Source organism: Leucoraja erinacea, chromosome 33, assembly GCF_028641065.1.
Source record: "Leucoraja erinacea ecotype New England chromosome 33, Leri_hhj_1, whole genome shotgun sequence".
NCBI lineage: Eukaryota > Metazoa > Chordata > Chondrichthyes > Rajiformes > Rajidae > Leucoraja > Leucoraja erinaceus.
Genome location: NC_073409.1, coordinates 16,755,907 through 16,780,260, shown reverse-complemented (window position 1 = coordinate 16,780,260; position 24,354 = coordinate 16,755,907). Strand labels below are relative to the sequence as shown.

The 24,354-nt window shown below is 44.8% G+C and overlaps 1 protein-coding gene across 4 annotated transcripts in view; it reads left to right on the top strand.

The window, feature by feature from the left end:
* The window catches only part of LOC129712758 (A-kinase anchor protein 13-like), a 387,357-nt gene that overhangs the window by 138,221 nt on the left and 224,782 nt on the right, over positions 1-24,354 (top strand). For all 4 annotated transcript variants that reach the window (XM_055661466.1, XM_055661468.1, XM_055661465.1 and 1 more), the window contains exon 5: positions 4,029-4,325. In XM_055661466.1, the coding sequence (XP_055517441.1) occupies positions 4,029-4,325 (297 nt within the window). The remainder of the gene's footprint in view (positions 1-4,028; positions 4,326-24,354) is intronic.

Below are 24,354 nucleotides of genomic sequence, written 5' to 3'. Positions count from 1 at the left end.
AGGTGGTGAAGGTTGTGTTTTTGGTTGGGTACAGCAATTGGGACATCATGTAAGTTGTTGGTGAGCCCATATTTGGTGCAGTTCAGATGTAGTATAAAAGGTATTTAACTAGTAAGGGTAGGAAAGGATTCACAAGGCTGTTACTGCGACATGAGGGTTTGGGCTACAAGGAGAGGCTGGGCCTGTATTCATTGTTGCCTAGGAGATTGGGGACTGAACATATAGAAGTATATAAAATCATGAGGGGTATAGGCAAGGTCCCTGTCTTTCTCCAAGGTTGGGGAGTTTAAAATTAGAGGGCATAGATTTATGGTTTACATATTTTTAAAGTATTCTTCACATGAATTAATAAATTAAATCCAGGTGTGGTAACAGTAAAATATCCAAAAGATACTAATTGGTCAAAAGCACCTTATTATTATGTTGTGTGCAGGAAGCAACTGTAGGTGCTGGTTTAACTCAGCGGGAGTTAACCAAAGATATGCTGGAGTTAACTCAGCGGGACAGGCAGCATCTCTGGAGAGAAGGAATGGGTGGTGTTTCAGGTCGAGACCTTTCTTCAGACTCCGTTGGCAGATTTTGTTGGTTTGCCTGGAATTGGTTGACTGGCTATGATGGTGGTTAAGATACTGAACTATAACTTGTTCCCTGAACTATTGATTCCATGAGCACAAATCCAAACCCTACCCAAAGCTTAATAATTTAATAGCAGTTTTCGAAAACAAAAGTTAAAAATAATTCTGGAACGATCAGGCTGATATCACGGACTTCGACATTGCATCCGGTCGTGTTCTGGTGTTATTCAACCTGCATTGAAAACCATTTCAGGCCCGTCTGACGACCTTGCAGCCATCTGCTGCTGTAAGGAAAGAAACACGTGTTTGATTAATTTATTTTGAGTTGGAAAACCTGTTGCCATTAGTAGACGTGAGATCTAATTAAAACATAGAAGTCCTGTTGAGGACACAATGGGGTAGATGTCAAGGTTTATGCCCCTGTCCCAATTAGGAAACCTGAACGGAAACCTCTGGAGACTTTTCTCCCCACGCAAGGTTTCCGTGCGGTTCCCGTAGGTTTTTGTCAGTCTCCCTACCTGCTTTCACTACCTGCAACCTCCGGCAACCACCTGCAACCTCCGGGAACCGCACGGAAACCTTGGGTGGGGTGCAAAGTCTCCAGAGGTTTCCGTTCAGGTTTTCTAAGTGGGACAGGGGCATTAGTATTTAGTTTAGAGATACAGAGTGGAAACAGGCCCTTCGGCCCAACAAGGGAGCGCTGACTAGCGATAGCCATACACCAGCACTATCCTATACACTAGACTCCTAGAGTGATCTGTAGTCATGCCTACTATATTCTGTTGTGCTGAAGCAAAGTAAGAATTTCATTGTCCTATCTGGGAAACATGACAATAAACTAACTTGACTTGACTTGATACAGTGTGGAAACAGGCCCTTTGGCCCAATTTCCCCACACTGGCCAACATGCCCCAGCTGCATTAGTCCCACCTGCCAGAATTTGGTCCATATCCCTCCAAACCTGTCCTATCCATGTACCTGTCTAACTGCTTCTTAAATGTTGGGATAGTCCCTGCCTCAACTACCTCCTCTGGCAGCTCGTTCCATTCATCCACCACCCTTTGTGTGAGAAAGTTACTCCTCAGATTCCTATTAAATATTTTCCCCTAGAGATGCTAGGGATAATTTACAATATTTACCAAAACCAATTAACCTAAAAACCTGTACGTCTTTTGAAATGTGCGAGGAAATCTGAGCACCTGGGGAAAACCCACTTGGTCACGGGGAGAATGCACAAACTCCACACAGTCAACACCCATAGTCCGCATCGAACCTGGGTCTCTCGCGCTATAAGGGTTGAGGGTTGTGTTATATTTGTATGGAAATTTCAATTCGGGACAAAGTTAGGAGAGTCGGGTCAGTCATGTAGCATTGAGGGGCTTAGGAACTTCTTGCAGAGAGTGGTGAATATGGAGGTTTGTGGAGGCAAGATCATTTGGGGACATTTAAAGAAGCACATAATTTTTTTTGGAAAGATTAGGGAATTGTGTGCCAGAGAACTGGCAAATAAATTGCTGTCTTGGACAGATCAGCTATAAATGTTGTTGAATGCTGGGATGGCTTGAGGTGCCAAGCTGCTTAATCCTGTTCCATCATCGGGGAATCTAGCTCCACTTAATGTTGGTGGACACTTCTCTGATTTCTCAAGGCATAATGAGAATCCATTCTGCTCATGGAACATATGCCAACTTTCAGCAATCCCATCCTCTTCAGTGATTCTTTTTTATCACATGTACAGTGAAGTTCTTTTCTTGCATGCATTTTGATAAAGTATTACCATACCTATACTAAGCACAATCCCCGATTAGTACAAAGTGTATACAAATGGTCCACTGAGGCTGCATGCAAGAGTTGCCAGGTTTAGGCGCCATTTGCAAAGTCCAGTCCGGTCCGCTCGCTCTGTCTCTAGGAGCAGTGTCCGATCCAGGCGATCCCCAGGCTGCTGCAAGGCCTCCAGCCGTCGCCTCCGCCCGGATCATCCAGCGAACTGTCGTCCCGCTCCTCGCCCAGCCATGCAGCCGCTTTGAGGGCGGGGAAGACAAGACCTCGGTTCACTCTCTCACCGGACCTTGTTCTTGCATCCGCCGTCGCTGATCCCCTGGGTTCGCTGGTCACTGGGGGCCAACTCAGCAGCTCCCTCTACAGGCCACGGCGCACCAGTCCTTCCTTCTGGCCACACAGCCTGCTGGTCCTTCCTATTAATTTACCAGTAATCTATTCTCCTGCTGTCCATCTTATGTACAGGAACCTATTAACCAAGGTAGACACAAAATGCTGGAGTAACACAGCGGGTGAGGCAGCATCTCTGGAGAGAAAGAATGGGCGACGATTTGGCTCCTTCTTAAGACCCTTCTTCAGACTGAAGAAGGGTCTCGACCCGAGAAGTCGCCCATTCCCCTTCTCCAGAGATGTTGCCTCATCCACTGAGTTACTCCAGCATTTTGTGTCCACCTTCGATTTAAACCAGCATCTGCAGTTCTTTCTTACACAACCTATTAACCAACACGTCTTTAGGAGGTGGAAGGAAACTAGAGCACGAGGTGGATGCCAATACAGTCAAGGGAGAATTTTGCAAACAACTCGAGGTCAGGATCAAACCCAGTTCGATGGAACTGTGCAGCATCTCTTCAAGTGCGAAGTAACAGCCTCATCAACGATGCTGAAGATAGCCAATGAGGGCAAACACAGAATGTTTCCTGGTTGTTTCTCTTGTCATGATGTTGCTTTAGCTATGTTGGTGAAGCACTGAGGTCTATTAATATTGTTAGGAATGAAAGGATAGAAAGTAAAGGATAAACGCTTCACTTGGATCTACTGGTTCTAAATTCTGGCACTCATGAAAGGGTTGAAAAATGGAAAGAAATGACCAATGGACGTATAAGATCCTGGGAATGAAATTTTAGTCACAGATGATGCAATGATTCCTGATTTCCAGAACGTGAACATTGACTTTACGAGGATGTTGCCAGGACCCGACGGCCTGAGCTATAGGCAGAGGTTGAGCAGGCGAGAAGCGCAAGATGATGAGGGTGATCTTATAGATATTTACAAGATCATGAGAGGATTAGATTGGGTCAGTGCACAGTCTTTTGCCCAGAACCAGAGGACATAGGTTTAAGGTGAGTGGGAAAAGGTTTAATAGAAAACTGAGGGGTAATTCTTTTACACAAAGGGTGGTGGGTGTATGCAAGGAGGTGCCGGAGGAGGTAGTTGAGACAGGTACTATCGCAATGTTTAAGAAACATTTAGACAGGTACATGGATTGGATAGGTTTAGAAGAATATGGGCTAAACGCAGCCATATGGGACTAGTGTAGACGGGACTAGTGGTCGATGTGGGCAAGATGGGCTGAAGGGCCTGTTTCCATACTGTATGACTATGACTAAGTTAGATTCAATGCAACCAGGCTGAACTTCGTAGCCAATAATGTGTGTTTTTCTTTCTTCTCCACAGCACACAACTGTTGTGAGATGGTGAAAGTTTTGCTGTACGCCTCGAAGGAAGGGGTTCCTGTTTCTGTGGTGGCGGAAGAGAATTTCCAGTACGTGCAAGATCCCACCTACGATATGGCACGGTTCCTGGTGAGCAGTGCTGGCTCCCAAGAGGCACTCAACGCCATCAGGATCATGGACAACTTCCGCATGTCCTCCGCCGACGTGACTCTGCTCGATAAAGATCTGACCTTAAAGGTGCAACATTTGGTGCTGCCTTCCAAGTGGAATGTCCTGGGGCCAGACATCAACCTGCAAGGTAAGGTCTCAGCACGATTCAGTGATCTACACATGTATAAAAACAACGGCCATTCATCCCCACAACTGCTGCACCATTAGTGAAGGTCTGTGCCATCCTGCTCCCCAAATCCATCTTCTTGGCTTGGCCCTTGATATCTAAAGGCTTATACCATGGTTGTGACCATTCCATTAATGGGAGAGTCTCAAGCAAGGAGATGTAAAGAAGCAGATATTTAAAAACTGAGGGGCACAAGGATTTCCATTTAGAGGATAGTGAATCTCTGGAATTCGCTCTCCTAGATGGATCTGAAGGCTGGATCACTGGAAGTATTTAAAGAGATTGTACGTAGATATTTTTTAAATTATAGGGTGGAAATGGCCAACACTTGACGGCATAGCTATAAGGTGAGAAGTGGAAAGTTTAATGGAGATGTGTGGGGCAGGTCTTTTACCCATGGAGTGGTGGTGGAGAAGGCAAATATGATAGTTTAAGAGGCTGTTAGATAGGTATATGGAAGTGCAGGGAATTAACGGTGTATGTACCACGTACAGGCAGATGAGATCTGTTTAACTTGCTATCAAGTTTGGCACAAAAATGTCATTGTGGCATGTGTTCTACAGAGGAACTAAGGGCTGTGTGGAACTGGTACAGAAGAGGGGTAGTGGCCTGGAGCATGGTCCTCAATGGCAGGGCTGGCTGAGATGCTCGCTAACACACTCTTGTGTTCTTGCATTTCTTGTACTCTTAACTCTGCAAATATATTTCAATTTCCAACTTTAAATCCATTTCCATATCTCCCATTCTGCTCGACTGCCTACATGTGATTGATACAATCCTCACTGTTCGGCTGACATCCTTTAGTGCCATTGGGAAATTTTGAAATTTATCTCTTTATTCCAACTTTTCCCAACAACCAAGTCGTATATAACGTGGGAATGTAGCCTTGCAAATCTCCAGAGTGAACCCTGTATCCACTGCACAGCCTCTGATGCTTGGAATCCTGCCAGCGTTATTGTTCCAAACAGGATTGGCAAGTTAATCAGTCCGAGAGTCTCTGCGCAACATTGGAGCAGCGCAAGATCAAGGAGTTTATGAAGGCATGGAGACTAGTTTATGAAAATGCAAATAAAAGTGCAAACATAAACTGTTGGAGATGTGGCTAGACTTGTGGCATATTGCCAGCACTCTGTTATGATATGAAATGCAATCCAATTATAAGTAGTTCAAAACTTGTTTTTCATTGATACCAATGCAGTGTTTGGAATATCAGCATCACGTTAGTATTCTGGCCAAAACAAAGGGCTACAGTGGAACTCAGTGGGTCAGACAGCAACTGTGGAGGGAATGGACAGGCGATATTTGTGTGGGACCCTTCTTCAGACCAAGGGCATTCCTCAGCATTCTGGACAATTGCTCCGAAACAGAATTCTTATCATCAATAAGCTTGGACTTCACTGCAGTTTTTGGCAGTCCAGATAATTTTCTTAAGGCACAGTCCAGGTTAGGAAAAACACACCTGATATTTTCTATTATTAATTTGACAATTTTTTGACAATCTGAATGAATGTATTTGTAATTTTTTTTTTTTTGAAAAGAAAAGCCAGTTAATGACATGAACAAGATCTGGGGGTCCTTGTTCATCAATCAGTGAAAGTAAGCATGCAGGTAGAGCAGGCAGCGAAGAAAACGAATGGCATGTTGGCCTTCATAACAAGAGGAGTTGAGTATAGGAGCAAAGAGGTCCTTCTGCAGTTGTACAGGGCCCTAGTGAGACCACACTTGGAGTATTGTGTGCAGTTTTGGTCTCCAAATTTGAGGAAGGACATTCTTGCTATTCAGGGAGTGCAGCGTAGGTTCACAAGGTTAATTCCCGGGATGGCGGGAATGCCATATGTTGACAGAATGGAGCGGCTGGGCTTGTATACTCTGTAATTTAGAAGGATGAGTGGGGATATTATTGAAAAATAAGATTATTAAGGGTTTGGACACGCTAGAGGCAGGAAACATTCTCCCGATGTTGGGGGAGTCCAGAACCAGGGGCCACAGTTTAAGAATAAGGGGTAAGCTATTTAGAACGGAGATGAGGAAAAACGTTTTCACACAGAAGGTTGTAAATCTGTGGAATTCTTTGCCTCAGGAGGCCAATTCTTTGGATGTTTTCAAGCGAGAGTTAGATAGAGCTCTTAAAGATAGCGGAGTCAAGGGATATGGGGAGAAGGCAGGAATTGGGGTACTGATTGTGGATGATCAGCCATGATCACAGTGAATGGTCTACTCCTGCTCCTATTGTCTACTGTCTATTGAATCAATTGCAGCTTTAAGATTGTGCTCCAAATCACAATAAAGAACACTTGAGCAGAATATTTTTTTGAAGAAACTGTCTGCTTATGAACAAATGTATTCTGGGCCACGCTATGTTGACATAATGAGGTGATAGTATTTTAACAGTACGGTTAACACCTATGAAAGCTGTTTGCAATTGCTTCATATCATCAGCATTTGATGTTGATTTTCTGATACCAACATATTTTACTGAAACCCAAGTGACCTCGTGGGAAGCTCATTTCAACAAGTTAGCAACCACACACTGAAGGCTTCAGGAGGTTACACGGGGCACCTTTAATCAAACAGCCCACGTATTAGGGCAGTCATGGTCTTCTGGACAGACGACAGCCACCTGTCACAATCTTTGTGCAAGCTGTATTTTTAAATAGTGAATATTACTTGCGAGTTAATAGACCATGGCCACTGGGATTTAAGAAAATAAAGTTTAACTGATTATTTTCCATTTGCACTGGCTCCCACTTTGATTGTTAATTTTGACAACCTTTTGAGAACAGGTGGGTTGCAAAAGAGTCGCCTAGTCTGTGCTCAGTCCTACCGATGTAGAGGAGGCCACATCGGAAGCACCAAGTGCATTTCGTTGTCTCTGTACTGTACACTGACAATGACAATTAAAATTGAATCTGAATCTGAATCTGAATCTGAAGTGCAGTAGATGAGGTCGGCGGAAGAGACTTGATGAGGGCAGTGGGGAATTTTTATGCAAGTTGGTAAATGGGCAGCAGAATTTTGCACGACCAAGTGGGCTCTGGACTGAAGAGCAGGGTTAATTTTCATTCTGAAAAGGGAAAATTGATTTTGCAGCAAAGATGTTAGTGATTGATTGCTTATTCCTAACAGTACTGCTTTTGTTCCCTGCACAAGCAAACCAAAAAAAAACTCAGTACTCCTTGAGTTAATGTTTATGAATCATAACATATTATTTTGTAAAATTAACAATGGCATTTTTGTTTTCCTATGCAACTGGTTAAAAGATATCGATTTACCCCACCAGGGTGAAGGAAAAACCAGTGTGTGAATTCCCTCCTTAATCAACTCAATCAAAACTGCTTAAGAATTTTGATTGTATTTTGATTATTAACAGAATGTTTGATCCTGACCTCTGATGCTGTCAGTGTGGAGTTTGCATGTTCTCCCTGTGACTGTTTTTTTCCTCCCACATCCCAAAGACGTGCAGGTTTGTGGGTTAAATGGCCTCCGTAAATTGCTCCTAGTGTGCCGGGATTGAATGAGGAAGTGGGATAACATAGAACTAGTGTGAATGGCTGATCACATGGTCGGCATGGATTTGTTGGGCCAAAGGGCCTGTTTCCATGCTGTGTTTCTATACTCAAAGATCCAGCAACTTCAGCAAATGACTATGCTTTGGGAAATGACCTGTACATGGTTCCGCACGCTATATATGATGTTGGGTTAGGTTTCTTTTGTAGTAAATTGACTGACATCACTGTGGGTGGGTGGGATAGAGGCACATAGGTAAATAGCTCAGAGCAAATTTACTGCACATAACAATGTGAAGACCCTGGGCTGGCTGACAAGCTAGTTGTTATTGTTATTGGTTGCGGTTTTAAAATATGAGACAGAGAGAAAGAAACAAGTTGGTCCAGGTAGAGGAGAAGGTGGGTCAGGAGGCAATGAGTGTGATAAAATAATATGGCAGTCGAAGGGGAGTTCCCTGATCTGTGTCGTCTATCGCTACCACTGTGCAGTCTGTTTCATGTTGTACTGTCTGGTCTTCTGGGACATGTCCAAGAGGCCAGGCTATAGAAATGAAAGGAAGAGAAGGGATGACAGACAAACATGACCCGCTTTGATTAAAAACAAAGAACTAGCGAGCTATCTGAATTGGAGAATGTAATGTTAAGTCCAGCAAGCTGCAACCTGCCAATATGAAAAGGGAGATGTTGCTCTCCCAGTTAGCATTGGCACCTGTTATAAATCAGCAAGAGGCCACGGACAGGCAGGTCAGAATGGGGTGGTGAATTAAAGCAGCAGGTAATGGATGCTCAGGGCACAGAGTGTCACCCACTTGGCTTTAGAAGGATGGGTTGGGGCCCTCTAGACTGAATATGGTCTCTCTGCACCTTGTCTGTAGAAATTATTTGAAATTGGCAAGAAAGTGCAGTGATGTTGCTCCTGTTTTTTTTTTTTTTGTCCAAACCAAGTTCCTTCTCCTCCACATCAGCTCTGTGCATTGTCAAGCAAGTTAATCAACCCGTTCCCTTCATTTGGTGTTCATTAACCTTAAATATTGCATCAGTATTTTCCCCACAAGGCATTCAATTGTTCAACAAATCTGCTTGGTTTTGTACAGATTAGCTAATGAGTAATGTGGAATTATTGAAATGCCCCCACATAAATGGGCCTGCAACCGTGCAGTGTGTGGGTATTTGTTTAAGCATTCATCCGGAAATGCTTCTGTGCTGTTCGGTAAGTTCAGAATTGGAGAGCGGGTTGTTGGATGCTGTGATGAACATCCCTTTAGAAACGTTGAACAAAGCTGCCCCTTGTATCTATTGCAGCGCTCCACACAACCCACTGCACTCCATTCCACAATCGCCATGAAACCCAACTGCCGATTAATTACTACAGTTGCCGCCTCTCGTCAGCCTTTTTCTTTAAAACAACATTGCTCAAGGCAACCTCTCTGCCTGGAAGGCTGAATCCTGCCTATGTCCAGAAATCACTCCCTTGTCTTTGTTCAGCTCCATTGAACACACAGTGCCCTCCATAATGTTTGGGACAAAGACCCATCATTTATTTATTTGCCTCTGTGCTCCACAATTTTAGATTTGTAAAAGAAAAAAAAATTGTATGTGGTTAAAGTGTACATTGTCAGATTTTAATAAAGGCCATTTTCATACATTTTGGTTTCACCATGTAGAATTACAGCAGTGTTTATATATAGTCCCCCCCATTACAGGGCACCATAATGTTTGGGACACAGCAATGTCAGGTAAATGAAAGTAATCATGTTTTGTATTTAGTTGCATATCCTTTGCATGCCATGACTGCTTGAAGTCTGCGATTCATGGACATCACCAGTTGCTGGGTGTCATCTCTGGTGATGATCTGCCAGGCCTGTTTTGCAGCCATCTTTAACTTGTTTTGGGGGGTAGTCCCCTTCAGTTTTCTCTTCAGCATATAAAATTGGTTTCAGATCGGGTGATTGATGGCCACTCAAGAATCAACCATGTTTTAGCTTTGAAAAACTCCTTTGTTGCTTTAGCAGTATGTTTGGGATCATTGTCTTGCTGTAGAATGAACCGCCGGCCAATGAGTTTTGAGGCATTTGCTTGAACTTGAGCAGATAGATTGTGTCGATACACTTCAGAATTCATTATGCTACGACCATCAGCACTTGTATCATCAATGATACGTGAGCTCTACATGCTCAGGCCATAACACCCCCACCACCGTGTTTCACAGATGAGGTGATATGTTTTTGATCTTGGGTAGTTCCTTCTCTCCTCCATACTTTGTTCTTGCCATCACTCTGATACAAGTTAATCTTCGTCTCATCTGTCCACAAGACCTTTTTCCAGAACTGTGGTTGCTCTTTTAAGTACTTCTTGGCAAACTGTAACCTGGCCATCCTACGTTTGCGGCTAACCAGTGGTTTGCATCTTGCAGTATAGACTCTGTATTTCTGTTCATGAAGTCTTCTGCGGACAGTGGTCATTGACAAATCCACACCCGACTCCTGAAGAGTGTTTCTGATCTGTCGGACAGGTGTTTGGGTTTTTTTCTTTATTTTAGAGAGAATTCTTCTGTCATCAGCTGTGGAGATCATCAGCTGTGGAGATCTGCCAGTCACTTTGCGATTAGTAAGCTCACCAGTGCTCTCTTTCTTCTTAATGATGTTCCAAACAGTTGATTTTGGTAAGCCTAAGGTTTAGCTGATGTCTCTAACAGATTTATTCTTGTTTCTCAGTCTCATAATGGCTTCTTTGACTTTCATTGGCACAACTTTGGTCAAGTTTGCAAAGGTGATGGAAAGACTGGAAGAAGGACTAGGTGCTGAGAGCTCTCTTATACCTGCATTAAGGCGGCAATTAAACACACGTGAGCAATTACAAACGCCCGTGAAGCCATGTGTGTCAAACATTACGGTGTCCTGAAATGGGGGGGACTATGTATAAACACAGCTGTAATTTCCAAATGGTGAAACCAAAATGTATAAAAATACCCTTTAATAAAATCTGACAATGTGCACTTTAACCACATGTGATTTTTTTTCTATTACAAATTTCAAATTGTGAAGTACAGAGGCAAATAAATAAATGATGGGTCTTTGTCCCAAACATTATGGAGGGCACTGTATTCTACAGTTGGTACTGGCATTGATTCATGTGCTGCTTGGAGGATCTCTTTCTGTGGAGAGCTTCTTGTGCAAATGGCTAAAGCTAAATCAGAGGAAAAGCAGTCCACAAACTTATTCTTTTCATTAACTGAGATTTAAAGATATCTTTTGTTTTTGTGAAACATGACGCTAAAAATCAGGGCGTTTGTTTTGTGTAAACTAGTTCCTTGTATTGCCTGTTATTTCCATTATCGACGTATGTTTACATAAAAATAGTTCGGGTTTTAGGTGGTGATAAGGAAGATTATTTGGGGAGAGGGATAGGATTGCTGAGGTGAATGGTCTTGTATCTACATTGTCTCCTTGGATTTTCAGCATGAAATTCTAGAACACACTTGGGGTGGCACGGTGGCGCAGTGATAGAATTGCTGCCTTACAGCACCAGAGATGCAGGTTCGATCTTGACTACAGGTGCCGTCTGTACATTGTTTGTACTGTCTCCCCATGAACGCATGAGTTTTCCAATTTCTCTCCCACACTTCAAAGACGTACAAGTTTGTAGGTTCATTGGCTTCGGTAAAGATTGTAAATTGTCCCTAGTGCTGGTTTTGTTTAGTTTATTCTGGAGATACAGCGCGGAAACAGGCCCTTCGGCCCACTGAGTCCGCACCGACCAGCGATCCCCACATATTAGCACTATCCTACACACGGTACTATACAATAGAACTTTATTCATCCCCCGAGGGAAATTGGTCTGCACAATTTATTTACATTAACTAAGTCAATTAACTTAGTGTATGGGGAACACTGGTCAGCATGGCCTCGGTGGGCCACTACATGGGTCAATGCTTTTCCTGTACCTTTTGTGCAAAATGCAAGACACTACAGCTTTAAGCAGGAACGATTAAGATGAGTACTCATTTTTATATCAACCAAAATTAAATAGTATCAGTTTGATTAATATTAATTTCCAAAGTTGCAAACTGGCCTGTTCATTTATGACAAGCACTTTATTACACTAAAAACAAAGTGCTGCAGTGACTCAGAGGATCAGGCAGCATCTGTGGAAGGAATGTATAGGTGACGTAGTGGGTCAGGACCCTTCTTCAAAATGTTGCCTCTCCTTTCCTTTCTTAGATGTTGCCTGACTTGTTGAGTTCTGCCAGCTCTGTGTGTTTTGCTCAAGATTCCAGTACTTCCAGTTCCTTGTGGCTCCTTGTATCCTTATCCGTTGCCCATGTATGCCACTGGACACAATTAATATTGTCACTTCAAAACAAAAATCTACCATGTTACTCCGAGGGCCAACATTGAGTTGAAGTGTCAGTTTTGACGTTGTGCCCATTTTTCATATTATCACAAAAATATCTCTCCACTCTAGTCCAAGGGAACAGTTTCAATGTTACAAAAGTGCTTCTTTAGGTGTTAATGGCTTTGAGATATCTTAAAAAGGAAGTGTAAGATTCCATTGAAATTCAGGTTTTCCATTTGTTTTAGGTTTTTTTCCTCTCCCAAATGGATACTGAAGGCTGCATTAGATCCTTCAGCCAAAGTACCTTGATGTGATATATACAGACATTGTTCCTGTCACAAAGGCCCTCTCTTGCTGGTACACGTAGATTCATTGGCAAGGGACTCTCTCTGAGCCGTGTCTCTCTGCACAGATGTGGAATAAGGCTCTATCTACATTTATTAAACTGCCAGAGGACTTGCCGGGTGCTAGTTAATTGCGTGCACTATCCATCGGTCTGATCTGACAATGATGCGTGTGGCTTTGTCAGCATAAACTGGGTGAGCACTGAGCATCTGTACACCAGTTTAGTTTAGAGATACAGCATGGAAATAGGCCCTTCGACCCACCGAGTCCACACCGACCAGCGAACCCTACACACTAACACTATCCTACACACTGAAGACACTGTCCTCCTGATTAATTTTACTGTTTGTATGCCTCGATGTCGCCTTCCCCTCAGCCAACACTGAACCAGTCTACATTTACTTGATCATCGTCTGCTTTGATCTGTCATTTTCACATTTTACCCGTGTGTATATCTAGTTTCCCTCTCCCCTGACTCTCAGTCTGAAGAAGGGTCTTGTTCCAAAACGTCACCCATTCCTTCTCCAGAGATGTTTCCTGTACTGCTGAGTTATAGCTGAGTCTCACGTTGCGAGTTGACACAAGAGGTACCCAGAGTTAAAACTCGTGGTAATAACGTACGATTAACGTACGGAACTCGTGGACGCAACTTAGAGACTCGTGGCGCTAATGGCAGGTACTCGTGAAACTTGTCAACTCTTGCAAAAAATCAAACATGTTTAAAGTTTTCCACGAGTCAATTTTACTCTTGTGGTTAAGAATTGAAACATTTTAACTCGTTGTAAGAACGTAGTGGCCCGTGCGTTTACCTTAGTGTAACGTGAGTCTACCGTGGGAACTCTTTAACTCAGCGGGCAGGCAGCAGCAGATTGTCGCTCCCTTCAGTTTCCCAGCGACAATCACCTGCCATAACGCGAGAAAGATCATGCACTGTTGTAGGTCTCCTTTACTAGGTGAGCAGGAGAGTGGGGTTGTTTACAGTTGCAGAGGGAGGGGGCAAGGGGCGGTACAGTTCCCAGTCTCAGCTCCTGTCCAGGGGGGTGGCCGAAGACGTCAGGACCAACGGGACACTGACCCCCAGGCCCAACAGGCCCACTGCAAGCCCGGAGAACCCAGAGACCCACAGCCAACAGCAACTCCAGCCCAGCCCCGCTCCAACTCCAGAGGAACCCGGGTGTCAGATGTGGGGGCGCAGCTCGGGAGCTGAAGGGAGCGACTGCCCCAGGGCGACTGGCACTGAGCTGCTGGCATCGCCGACGTGAAGACAGTGCAAAGCCCCCACGCCCGGTGCAATGGGCGGGGAGCTGGAGAGGGGAGGGAAGGGGTCACACACATGGCCAGGAAGCAGAGGGGTGTAGTTGGGGGTGGTGACAGATAGGGCCAACAATGAGTGGAGAAAGACAGAAACACCGACGTGCAAAGGAGACCTACAACAGTGCATGATCTCTCTCGCGTTATGGCAGGTGATTGTCGCCTGCCCGCTGTTCCTGACGCTAAAGCCTTGGGATCGTTGCCCTTCGTGTTGGCGTGGAGGGGGAGGGGGGTATTGTGCTGTTTGATCGCCCCCTGCTATCCCAGGGACAGGGAGACACAGCGGCTTTTGAGGCTGGTGGGCAATCACTTCCAAAGTGTCTGCCCACCCAGTCAGTACACCTTTCCTACACTTGTCACCCCAGACAGATTACCGCACTAAGATCATCCCGCAGAGAATGATCCCAGCCTGACCCAAGAGCCATGTCACCCCAGACAGATTAATGACGCCCCCCCGCCAAACTCTCTCCACCTCAACTGACGCCTGGGCACCAAAGCAGCTCAGGAGGCGAACTCTGAGCTCCGTCTCACAACAATCTGATGTGCACATCCGTCCACATTCAAAGATTTAATCTCCCGTCTCCCCGCAGTGTGTAAACATGGCAGTAAATTCAATTAAAACATATCAAACCTGTGTGTTTCAAACAAACCATAAGTATAACTGCTCTGGCACTGGATGGTGCGCATTTTCCCTTTGTAGGTCACATCAATAGATGCAGCCGGGCTGAATTCTATCTTTAAAACAAAGCCACAGGATGGAGAGGTCTTCTTTAACACTGTTGCTTATTAAAACATAACACTGTTGCTTATTAAAACAAACCTTTAATCAGGACTGGCTCAAGAGTAACTCGGGAGACGAACTTGGAACATCGCAGAAATGACAAGTAAACGGCAAACTTGTCATACCCGTGGGAACTCGGTTAAACTCTTGATCATACACTTGCAATCTCGTACACAACCACGAGTCTTTCACTCGGGGTACCTCTTGTGTCAACTCGCAACGTGAGACTCAGCTTTTACTCAATTTTGTGCCTATCCTAGGGACAATTTATATTAGCCAATGAGCCAACAAACCTGAGGTACACAAAAATGCTGGGGAAAAACTCAGCGGGTGCAGCAGTATCTATGGAGCGAAGGAGATAGGCAACGTTTCGGGCCGAAACCCTTCTTCAGACTGATTGGGGGGGGGGGGGGGGGGGGGCAGGGAGAAAGAATGGAAAAAGGAGGAGGAGCCCGAGGACTGAGGCAAGAAGGGAAGGAGACAGCAAGGGTTAACAGAATAGTGGGAATTCAATGTTCATGCCACCAGGATGCAGGCTCCCCAAGCGGAGTATGAGGTGCTGTTCCTCCAATTTCCGGTGTTGCTCACTCTGGCCGTGGAGGAGGCCCAAACCTGTATGTCTTTGGATTGTGGGAGGAAACTGGAGATCAGTCAAGTACTCAGTATCTAACCCAGGTCTTGGGCACTGTAAGGCAACAACTATACCTCTGTGCCACCGTGCTGCCCCAGTCATCCAGCAATGATAGAACATGATGTTTTGAAAAAGAGACCATACCGAGTATTTTGGTTCCACAAATAGAACACATTTCGCCTTCCAGTTAAAGTGACATGCAAACCATATTCACAGTCTGATTGGGTATGAAAATTTAAATACTTACATCAAACCACACCCATCTGAGCCAGTGCACCTAATATTTTCCACAGCTGATCCAATCTGACATTCTCTGCCAATAACACGATCTCAAACGTGCTCTTAATCTGTTTGAGCAAATAATTAAATGCATCCGAGCTCAATTTCTCCAAATTGACTTCCTTTCTCTGCAGAATGGCAGTGACACAGGTACTAAGCCAGAGATCCTGGTTCAATCCTTCATCTCCAGTGCTACTGGTGTGGAGTTTGCTCGTTCTCCCTGTAACCACTCAGGGTTTTCTCTGGGTGCTCTGGTTTAGTTCAGTTTAGAGATACACTGCGGAAACATGCCCACCGAGGTTGCGCTGACCAGCGATCAACCCATACAAGCTAGCACTATCCTACACACTAGGGACAATTTACAATTTTTACAGAAGCCAATTAACCTACGAATCTGTACGTCCTTGGAGTGTGGGAAGAAACCGGAGCACCCGGGGAGAACATACAAACTCCATACAGGCAGCACCCGTAGTCAGAATCGAACCAGAGTCTCCGGTGCTGTAAGGCAGCAATTCTACCACTACGCCACCATGCTACCCAAGGAGTTTCCTCTCTTGTCCCAAAGTTGGCGGGGTTGGTAGGCTAATTGGTGAGTGCGCAGGTGAGTGGAGGATTTGATGGGAACGTGGAGGGAATGGACATTGGAATAGTGTAATGGGATGATGCAGACCAAGGGTCACACTGGACGTGGTATTCATCTGGGCTGACAGCAAGACCTGAACCAACCGCAACCCAAAGGTCTTGTTGGAATGTACTCCTGACACACACTTGGGGTCTTGTTGAGTGGCCAGGCTGTTTAGTGGGAAGTGCTCATTTACAGCATTGTGTTGAAGTCGAGTTATGAGGTTGCACATGAATAATAGTGATTGGTTTATCTTTGAAAACCATTCCTTCTGCATGCTGATTGTTCCCAATGGATCAACTGATATATCCAGTGGAAGGCCGAGTGAACACTGGTGCTGCCTCGTCTTGTTCCTGCCAAAATATTGAAGAAGATCGCGTTGTTGTTCAGAACATTGTAATCATCCTTGAATGAAAAAAATGATCTTTACTCCTCAGTTTAGTTTAGAGATAGAGCTCGAAACAATCCCTTCAGTTCAATGGGTCCACGCGAGCAGTGATTCCCGTACACTAGTTCTATCGCACACATTAGGGACAATTTACAGAAGCCAATTAGCCAACAAAACTGCAAGGTGGGAGGAAACCGGAGCACCCGGGGAAAACGCATATGGTCACTCTGTACAGACAGCATCCGAGGTCAGAATCGAACCTGGGACTCTGGCGCTGTAAGGCAGCAACCCAGTTTCTGTGAAGGCACCGGCAGGATCTGAGGAAAAGGCTTGGGCTTGAACTGCTCAACTCCATTGCTCTCCTTACAGATGCTATCTGACCCGTCTAGTCCCCGTATTTTGACTTTTATTTTGGATTAAGAGAAGCGGAGGTATTTTGCTCTGGGTGTTTCCATAATGCCTCTTAGTATTCCTTTCAGGGAAGCTCAACATGTTTTGCAGCCGGTGAAGTATCCTTGAAGTATTGCAGGAATTCTGCTCGCGTGCATCCAGAGAATGCAACGCAGCTGGATGGAGATGAAGGTTGCGACTGTGATGGAACATTGATAGTATTGATCCATGCTGGCAACGCTCAATCCATCCTGAGGACAATCTGGGACTATGTTCCTGGAAAAAAAATAACTTTGAAATTGCTAGTGCAACTCTAAACACTAAAATTGACTTTAGTCTAGAGCAGTCATTTGGAGTCTACAAAGTAAACAGCTAAGTCTTGGCAAAGACTCGCTCTTTGTCCTTTGTTTGTGTAGATTGGAGCACGGCCTTTAATTCTTTCACTGTTTTCCCCCAAATGCCAGGAGATGTGAAGTTGGGAACAGGCACATTGGGAGTTGGGTCAGGGAATTTGATTGCACCTTTCTTCCCCGATGCCTATGTTGGCATATAAAAGATCAGGGGCAGCACTGTGGCGCAGCGGTAGAGTTCCTGCCTTACAGCGCCAGGATCCGGGGTCCTAACCTCGGGTGCTGTCTGTACGGAGGTTGTATGTTCTCCTAATGTCTGCGTAGGTTTTCTCCGGGTGCTCCGGCTTCCTCACACACTCCAAAGACACGTGGGTTTGTAGGTGAATTGGCTTTGGTCAAATTGTAAATTGTCCCTAGTATGTAGGAGAGTGCTAGTGTACTGGGTGATCGCTGGTCAGTGCGGACTCGGTGGGCATAAGCCTGTTTCCACACTGTGCCTCTAAAGTTAAAAGTACTAAGTAAAAACCTAAAGATTCATCAGCATGGGGAGAGAGAAGATCGGCTAATGAAGCTGCTCTAATTACTTCATTGTGTAGGAAGGAACTGCAGATGCTGGTTTGCACCGAAGATAGACACAAAATGCTGGGGTTACTCAGTAGGTCGGGGAGTATCTCCTGCTCTCTAGACCTGCTGAGTTACTCCAGCATTTTGTGTCTATCCAATTGTTTCATTCTTTGTTTACAATTCCTGATTATATAGCAGAGTTCAAATGCGTGCCATGTGTTGAAGTTGAAATGGATGACTTGTGACTGATGGGGCACTGGTGGGAACGTTCCCTTGAGGGAACCCAGTTTCTCCTCTTGTGTGGGGTGAAGATGGGATGATGGCTTTATCAGATGACCTTTAACATAGATGCAGGATGAGTGCCGCCTGTTGTATCAATGTCAGGAGTGCAAACGTCTAACATCAACTGGACCCAGAGATATAACAAAAGATCGGGCCAACTTAATTTTCAGTTTAGTTTAGAGACACAGCACGGAAACATGCCTTCGGACCACAGAGTCCACACCAACCAGCGATCCCCGCACATTAACACCATCCTACATGCACTGGGGATAATTAGTACCAAGTCGATTAACCTCCAAACCTGTACGTCTTTGGACTGTTGGAGGAAACCGAAGATCTCAGAGAAAACCCACACGGTCACAGGGAGAACATACAAACTCTGTACAGGCAGCACCCATAGTCAGGATAGAACCCGGGTCTCTGGCACTGTAAGGCAGGAACTCCACTGCTGCCCAAAATTAAGCAAAATTTAACTAAACTAAAAAAGTTAAATTATTAACTGAAATGAACTGAAACTGAACAAACTAAATTCAATAAATGACCATTTCAGTAATGTGTCTTCCTTTTCCTGTGATAATCTGAGATTGAATGTTCCTCTCACCCCATCATTCTGCACCACTGCACTGTGTTGACCTCATGGTGAGCGATGTGAATGCAACATTAAATAAATATACCAGAGATAAGGTAAACCTTAAGTACTGTTCCAAATTTAAAACCAAGTCATGTGAAAGAGTTTGACACAAGTAAAGGGTAAATCTGTGACTAACAGTGGATTTTTTTGTTCAAAAGGTTATCCACACACACACACACAATTGTTATTCTAGTATGGAACTCTGGGGACAGAAGGCAGATTCAGAGAACATGCACAGGAACGGGCCTTCCGACCCACAATGTGTGTGTTGAACATGATGCCAGGTTAAACTGATCTCAACTGCCTGTACATAATCCATATCCCTCTATTCCCTGCACTTCAACCGTGCCTACCTAAAGGCCTCTTAATTGCCACTATTGTATCTGCCTCCACCCCCCCCCCCCCCCCCCCCCCCCCCCCACCCCGTGGCAATGTGTTCCACGCCCCCACTACTAATGGTAAAAAAATACTTGCCCTACACAACTCCTCTAAACTGTTCCCTCTCACCATAAAGAAACATTGAACCATAGAAAATAGGTGCAGGAGTAGGCTATTTGGCCCTTCGAGCCAGCACCGCCATTCAATATGATCATAGCTGATCATCCATAATCATTACCCCGTTCCTGCTTTCTCCCCATTTCCCTTGATTCCGTTAGCCCTGTTATAGCCAATTAATAGCCAATAATCTGTTCATTTGCACTTTATCAGTTTAACAATTCATGTGTGTATATATTTATGCAATGGTATATGGACACACTGATCTGTTCTGTATTTGTGCCTACTATGTTATGGTGTGCTAAAGCAAAGCAAGAATTTCATTGTCCTATCGGGAACACATGACAATAAAACTCTCTTGAACTCTTGAACTAGCCATCCCCGTTATAGCCATGCCTTCTAGTGTTGGACTATCTATGGCTCTCATTATAATATCAAGTCTCCCCTCGACCTCTATTCCGGAGAAAGCCACACAGGTCTATACAACACCTCTCCCAGTAGCTGAAACCCTCTAATCCAGGCAACATTTTGACAACTCCTCTGCACTCTCTCCAAAGCCTCCACGTCTTTCCTGCAATTTACCAAATAATGAAAGGTCTGGATAGAGTGAATGTGGAGAGGATGTTTCCACTAGTGGGAGTCTCATAATAAATGGACGTGCATTTAGAATGGAGATGAGGAGGGATTCCTGTAGCCAGAGGGGAGGTGAATCTGTGGAATTAATTGCCACAGACGTCTGTGGAGGCCGTCATTGGGTATTTTTAATGGGGAGATTGTTAGTTTGTTGATTGGTAATGACGGGGAGTCCTTACTAAACAGGGATAAGGCAGGGGAATGGGGTTGAGAGGGAAAGATAGATCTGACATGATCGAATGGTGGAGTCAACTTGATGGGCTGATTGGGCTCATTCTGCTCCGATGTCATATGAGCTGATGTACTGGGGGCGACACTGGATTCACACTGGATTCACTAAGGGAGAAGCAAGGTTATAGGACAATGAAATTCTTGCTTTGCTTTAGCACACCAGAACATAGTAGGCACGAATACTGAACAGATCAGTGTGTCCATACACCATTGTATAAAAATATACACACATATTGGCTAATAATGTTCAGAGTTTTGTCCGAGCCAGGTTTAATAGCCTGATGGCTGTGGGGAAGTAGCTGTTCCTGAACCTGGTCGTTGCAGTCTTCAGGCTCCTGTACCTTCTACCTGAAGGTAGCATGGAGATGAGTGTATGGCCCGGGTGGTGTGGGTTCTTGATGATGCTGCCAGCTTTTTTGAGGCAGCGACTATGATAGATTCCCTCGATGGACAGGAGGTCAGAGCCGATGATGGACTGGGCAGTGTTTACAACTTTTTGCAGTCTTTTCCGCTCCAGGGTGCTCAAGTTTCCGAACCAAGCCACAATGCAACCGGTCAGCATGCTCTCCACCGTGCACCTGTAGAAGTTAGAGAGAGTCCTCCTTGACATACCGACACTCCGTAATCTTCACAGGAAGTAGAGGCACAGATGTGCTTTCTTTATGATTGCATCAGTGTTCTTGGACCAGGAAAGATCTTCAGAGATGTGCACGCCCAGGAATTTGAAGCTCCTGACCCTCTCCTCCATGATATAAATGGGACTGTGGGTCCCCATCCTCCTCCTTCCAAAGTCCACAACCAGTTCCTTGGTTTTGCTGGTATTCCTGGTTTCCTTGGTAATGACCTGTTGCTTCAGTTTGCTTGGGATTAGATGTTGGGGTTCCCCTGCCAGGTTGAGTCAGGGTTTGGTTTGTAGATAATGGTGCAGAAGATGCTACCAGGACTTGCCTATAAACACATTCTTTTGTGAGTCACAAAGGAGTCTGCAGCGCCACAGGCTGCCTGAGTCACCAACTACTGGAGGAGATGGAAGGATCATTGCAGCGGGCAGGACTGGCCTACCAACTGCTATGAATACTAATTACTCTAACTTCAAGTAACCTCTGCATTCCCTCTCTCTCCATCCCTCCCCCACCCAAGTTGCACAAGCTTCTCGTTCTCACCTCATAAGGTCATAAGTGATAGGAGTAGAATTAGGCCATTCGGCCCATTCCGTCCATTCCATTAAGTCCATTCTGCAATTTAATCATGGCTGATCTATTTCTCCCTCCTAACCCCATTCTCCTGCCTTTCCCCCATAACCTCTGAAAGCTGTACTAATCAAAAATCTATCTATCTCTGCCTCAAAAATATCCATTGACTTGGCCATTACACCCTTTTGTGGCAAGGAATTCCACAGATTCGCCACCCTCTGGCTAAAGAAATGTCTCCTCATCTCCTTCCTAAAAGAACATCCTTTAATTCTGAGGCTATGACCTCTGGTCCTAGACTCTCCCACTAGTGGAAACATCCTCGCCACATCTAATCTATCCAAGCCTCTAACTATTCTGTGCATTTCAATGAGGTCCCCCCTCATTCTTCTAAACTCCAGCGAGTACAGATCCAGCGCCGACACTAATTTTAGGTTAACCTACTCATTCCTGGGATCATTCTTGTAAACCTCCTCTGGACCCTCTCCAGAGCCAGCACATGCTTACTCAGATGTGGGCCCAAAATTGCTATCAGTATTCCAAATGTGGCCTTACCAGTGCCTGGTAGGGCCTCAGCATTACATCCCTGTTTTTCAACCACTCTTGAAATAAATGCTAGCATTGAGTTTGCTTTCTTTACTACTGATTACACCGAGCAAACAATGACTGTTTCCTTTATCTTTACTTTGTTGCATATTTTTCATTCATTTGTTCTATATATCTCTACATTCCCATCTATATCTCTCATTCACCTTTCCCTTGACTCTAGCCAAGGGTGTTGACCCGGAACGTTACCCATTCCTTCTCTCCAGAGATGCTGCCTGTCCCGCTGAGTTCCTCCAGCATCTTGTGTCTACTCTCTCCAAGCTGTGCTGCTCAAGGGCCTGTCCCACGGTACAAGTTCATTCAAGAGCTCTCCCGAGTTTAAAAAAAAAATTAAACTCGTGGTAAGCACGTGGAATGTACGTAGCGGGTACGTCGGAGCTCGATACGTCTCTTAGTGGCTCGTAACGCTAATGGCTTAGCGGCTCGTAACGCTAACGGCAGATACTTGGGAAACGCTGTAAGCTTGTGAAGACTCGTGAAGATTTTCAACGAAATTCAAAATTTCCTGCTCTATTTTCAATATTGCATTTTTAATCCTTTGTGAAATTGTTATAAATAAACCTTGTGTGCCTTGTCTTCCTGCATATAGACACTCAGCTGTGCATTTGGGTGCATCGGTTTAGTTTAATTCAGATTTTTGTCACGTGTACCGAGGTACAGTGAAAAACCTTTTGTTGCATGCTATCCAGTCCCTAGAAAGACTATGCGTGATTACAACCGAGCTGTCCACATGATAAAGAGAATAACGTTTAGTGCAAGATAAAGTCTGGATAAAGATAGTCCAAAGATTTTTAATGATGTAGATGGTAGCTCAGGGCCACTCTGTAGTTGTTGGTCGGATGATTCAGTTGCCTGGTAAATGCTAGGAAAAAATGGTCCCTGAATCTTGAGGTACATCTTTTCACACTTCTGTACCTCTTGCTTGATGGGAGAGGGGAGAGGGGAGACGATCGAGTGACTTGAGTTCGACACGTCCTTGAATATGCTGGTGGCCTTGCCGAGGCAGCGTGAAGTATAGATGGAGTGAATAAAAGGGAGGTTGGTTTGTGTGATGGTCTGGGCTGCATTCAAAATTCTCTGCAATTTCTTGTGGTCTTGGATGAAGCTGTTCCCAAACCATGCCGTGATGCATCCTGATAAAGTATACGGTATATATATATGACTGCTTGGCTTTTGGGCAATTGGGCAGGATGGTGGTCAGTCAGGGAGGTTTTAATCTACCCTGTGTGTAAAAACAGCGATTCTGATGTGATAGTGGCATTGGAAATAGGAACTTGGTGATGTTGGAGAGATTTTGTTTTTCTGTTTGTGTTAAAGATTTAGTAGGATTACACTGAGTGACGAAGTTGGGTTGAGATCAACCTCCCAGATTGCTGCAATGGAAATGTCCACACAGCTGGCTTAAAATGTGTTGAAAAATCGCTGTAATTAAGTAACACCCTATCATGATCTTGATTAAGGTTTTTGTAGAATTTCGAGGCCATCTGTAGAACAGCTGCATCTTACAGTACTGTTCCGGATACAGTACCAGTTATGTTGCTCTTCCAAACCGTCTTTAGGCAAGGGGAATGGAGGGCCTATTGCTGGCCATTCAGCTTTTGGTGGTCTTTCCATTGGAGGTATCATCAATTTGTCGCACATAGAAAGTATGGAAACAAGCTCATCAAGTCCGTGCCAACCACTTACCTCCTATTTGGCAATGATCCTATATTAATCCTTTCATTATTATCCCCGCATTCACATCGATTCCTCCCCAGGTTCTACCCCACACGTCCACACTCGGGGAAATTTGTACCATCCCGCACATCTTTCAGATGAAACCCGAGCACCCAGGGGAACCCATGCAGTCACAGGGAGAACCTGCAAACTCCGCGCAGACAGCACCGGGGGTCAGGATTGAACCTGGTTGCTGGAGCTCTGAGATAATCGAGTTATAAGTGGCACCAATGTGCCACCCTAGATTGAATCTTCTGACCTACATGCCTTAACACAACAGCTGGGCAAACCCTCACCCCATGGCATCAATGAAACCCTTGAGAGACTTCCATAATAATTGTCTCCCATTTAAATTAATGACCCAGTCGTCAGGTGACCACAATGCAGCGTGCTTATGTTGATCATTTGTGTCTGCAACGCTACTGCTTTAAGTTAGCTTTTCTAAGTAACCTTGCCCGCCCTCAATGAATGTCGGTAAGAAGTTTTGAACTGCCCCCAAGGTTGGCCACAATGGCCAGGTGATGCCCAGTACTGGACATACACGAGACCAAGCAGCATCGACGAGGGGAGAACCGGTTAAATCCCAGGCCGATGACCTTTCAACTAAATGAATGACCTGAAACATTAACTCTCTTTCTCTCCAAGTGCGTTTCCTACACTTTGCAGATGGTATGCAGTTAGAAATAAAAGAAAAGATTGCATTT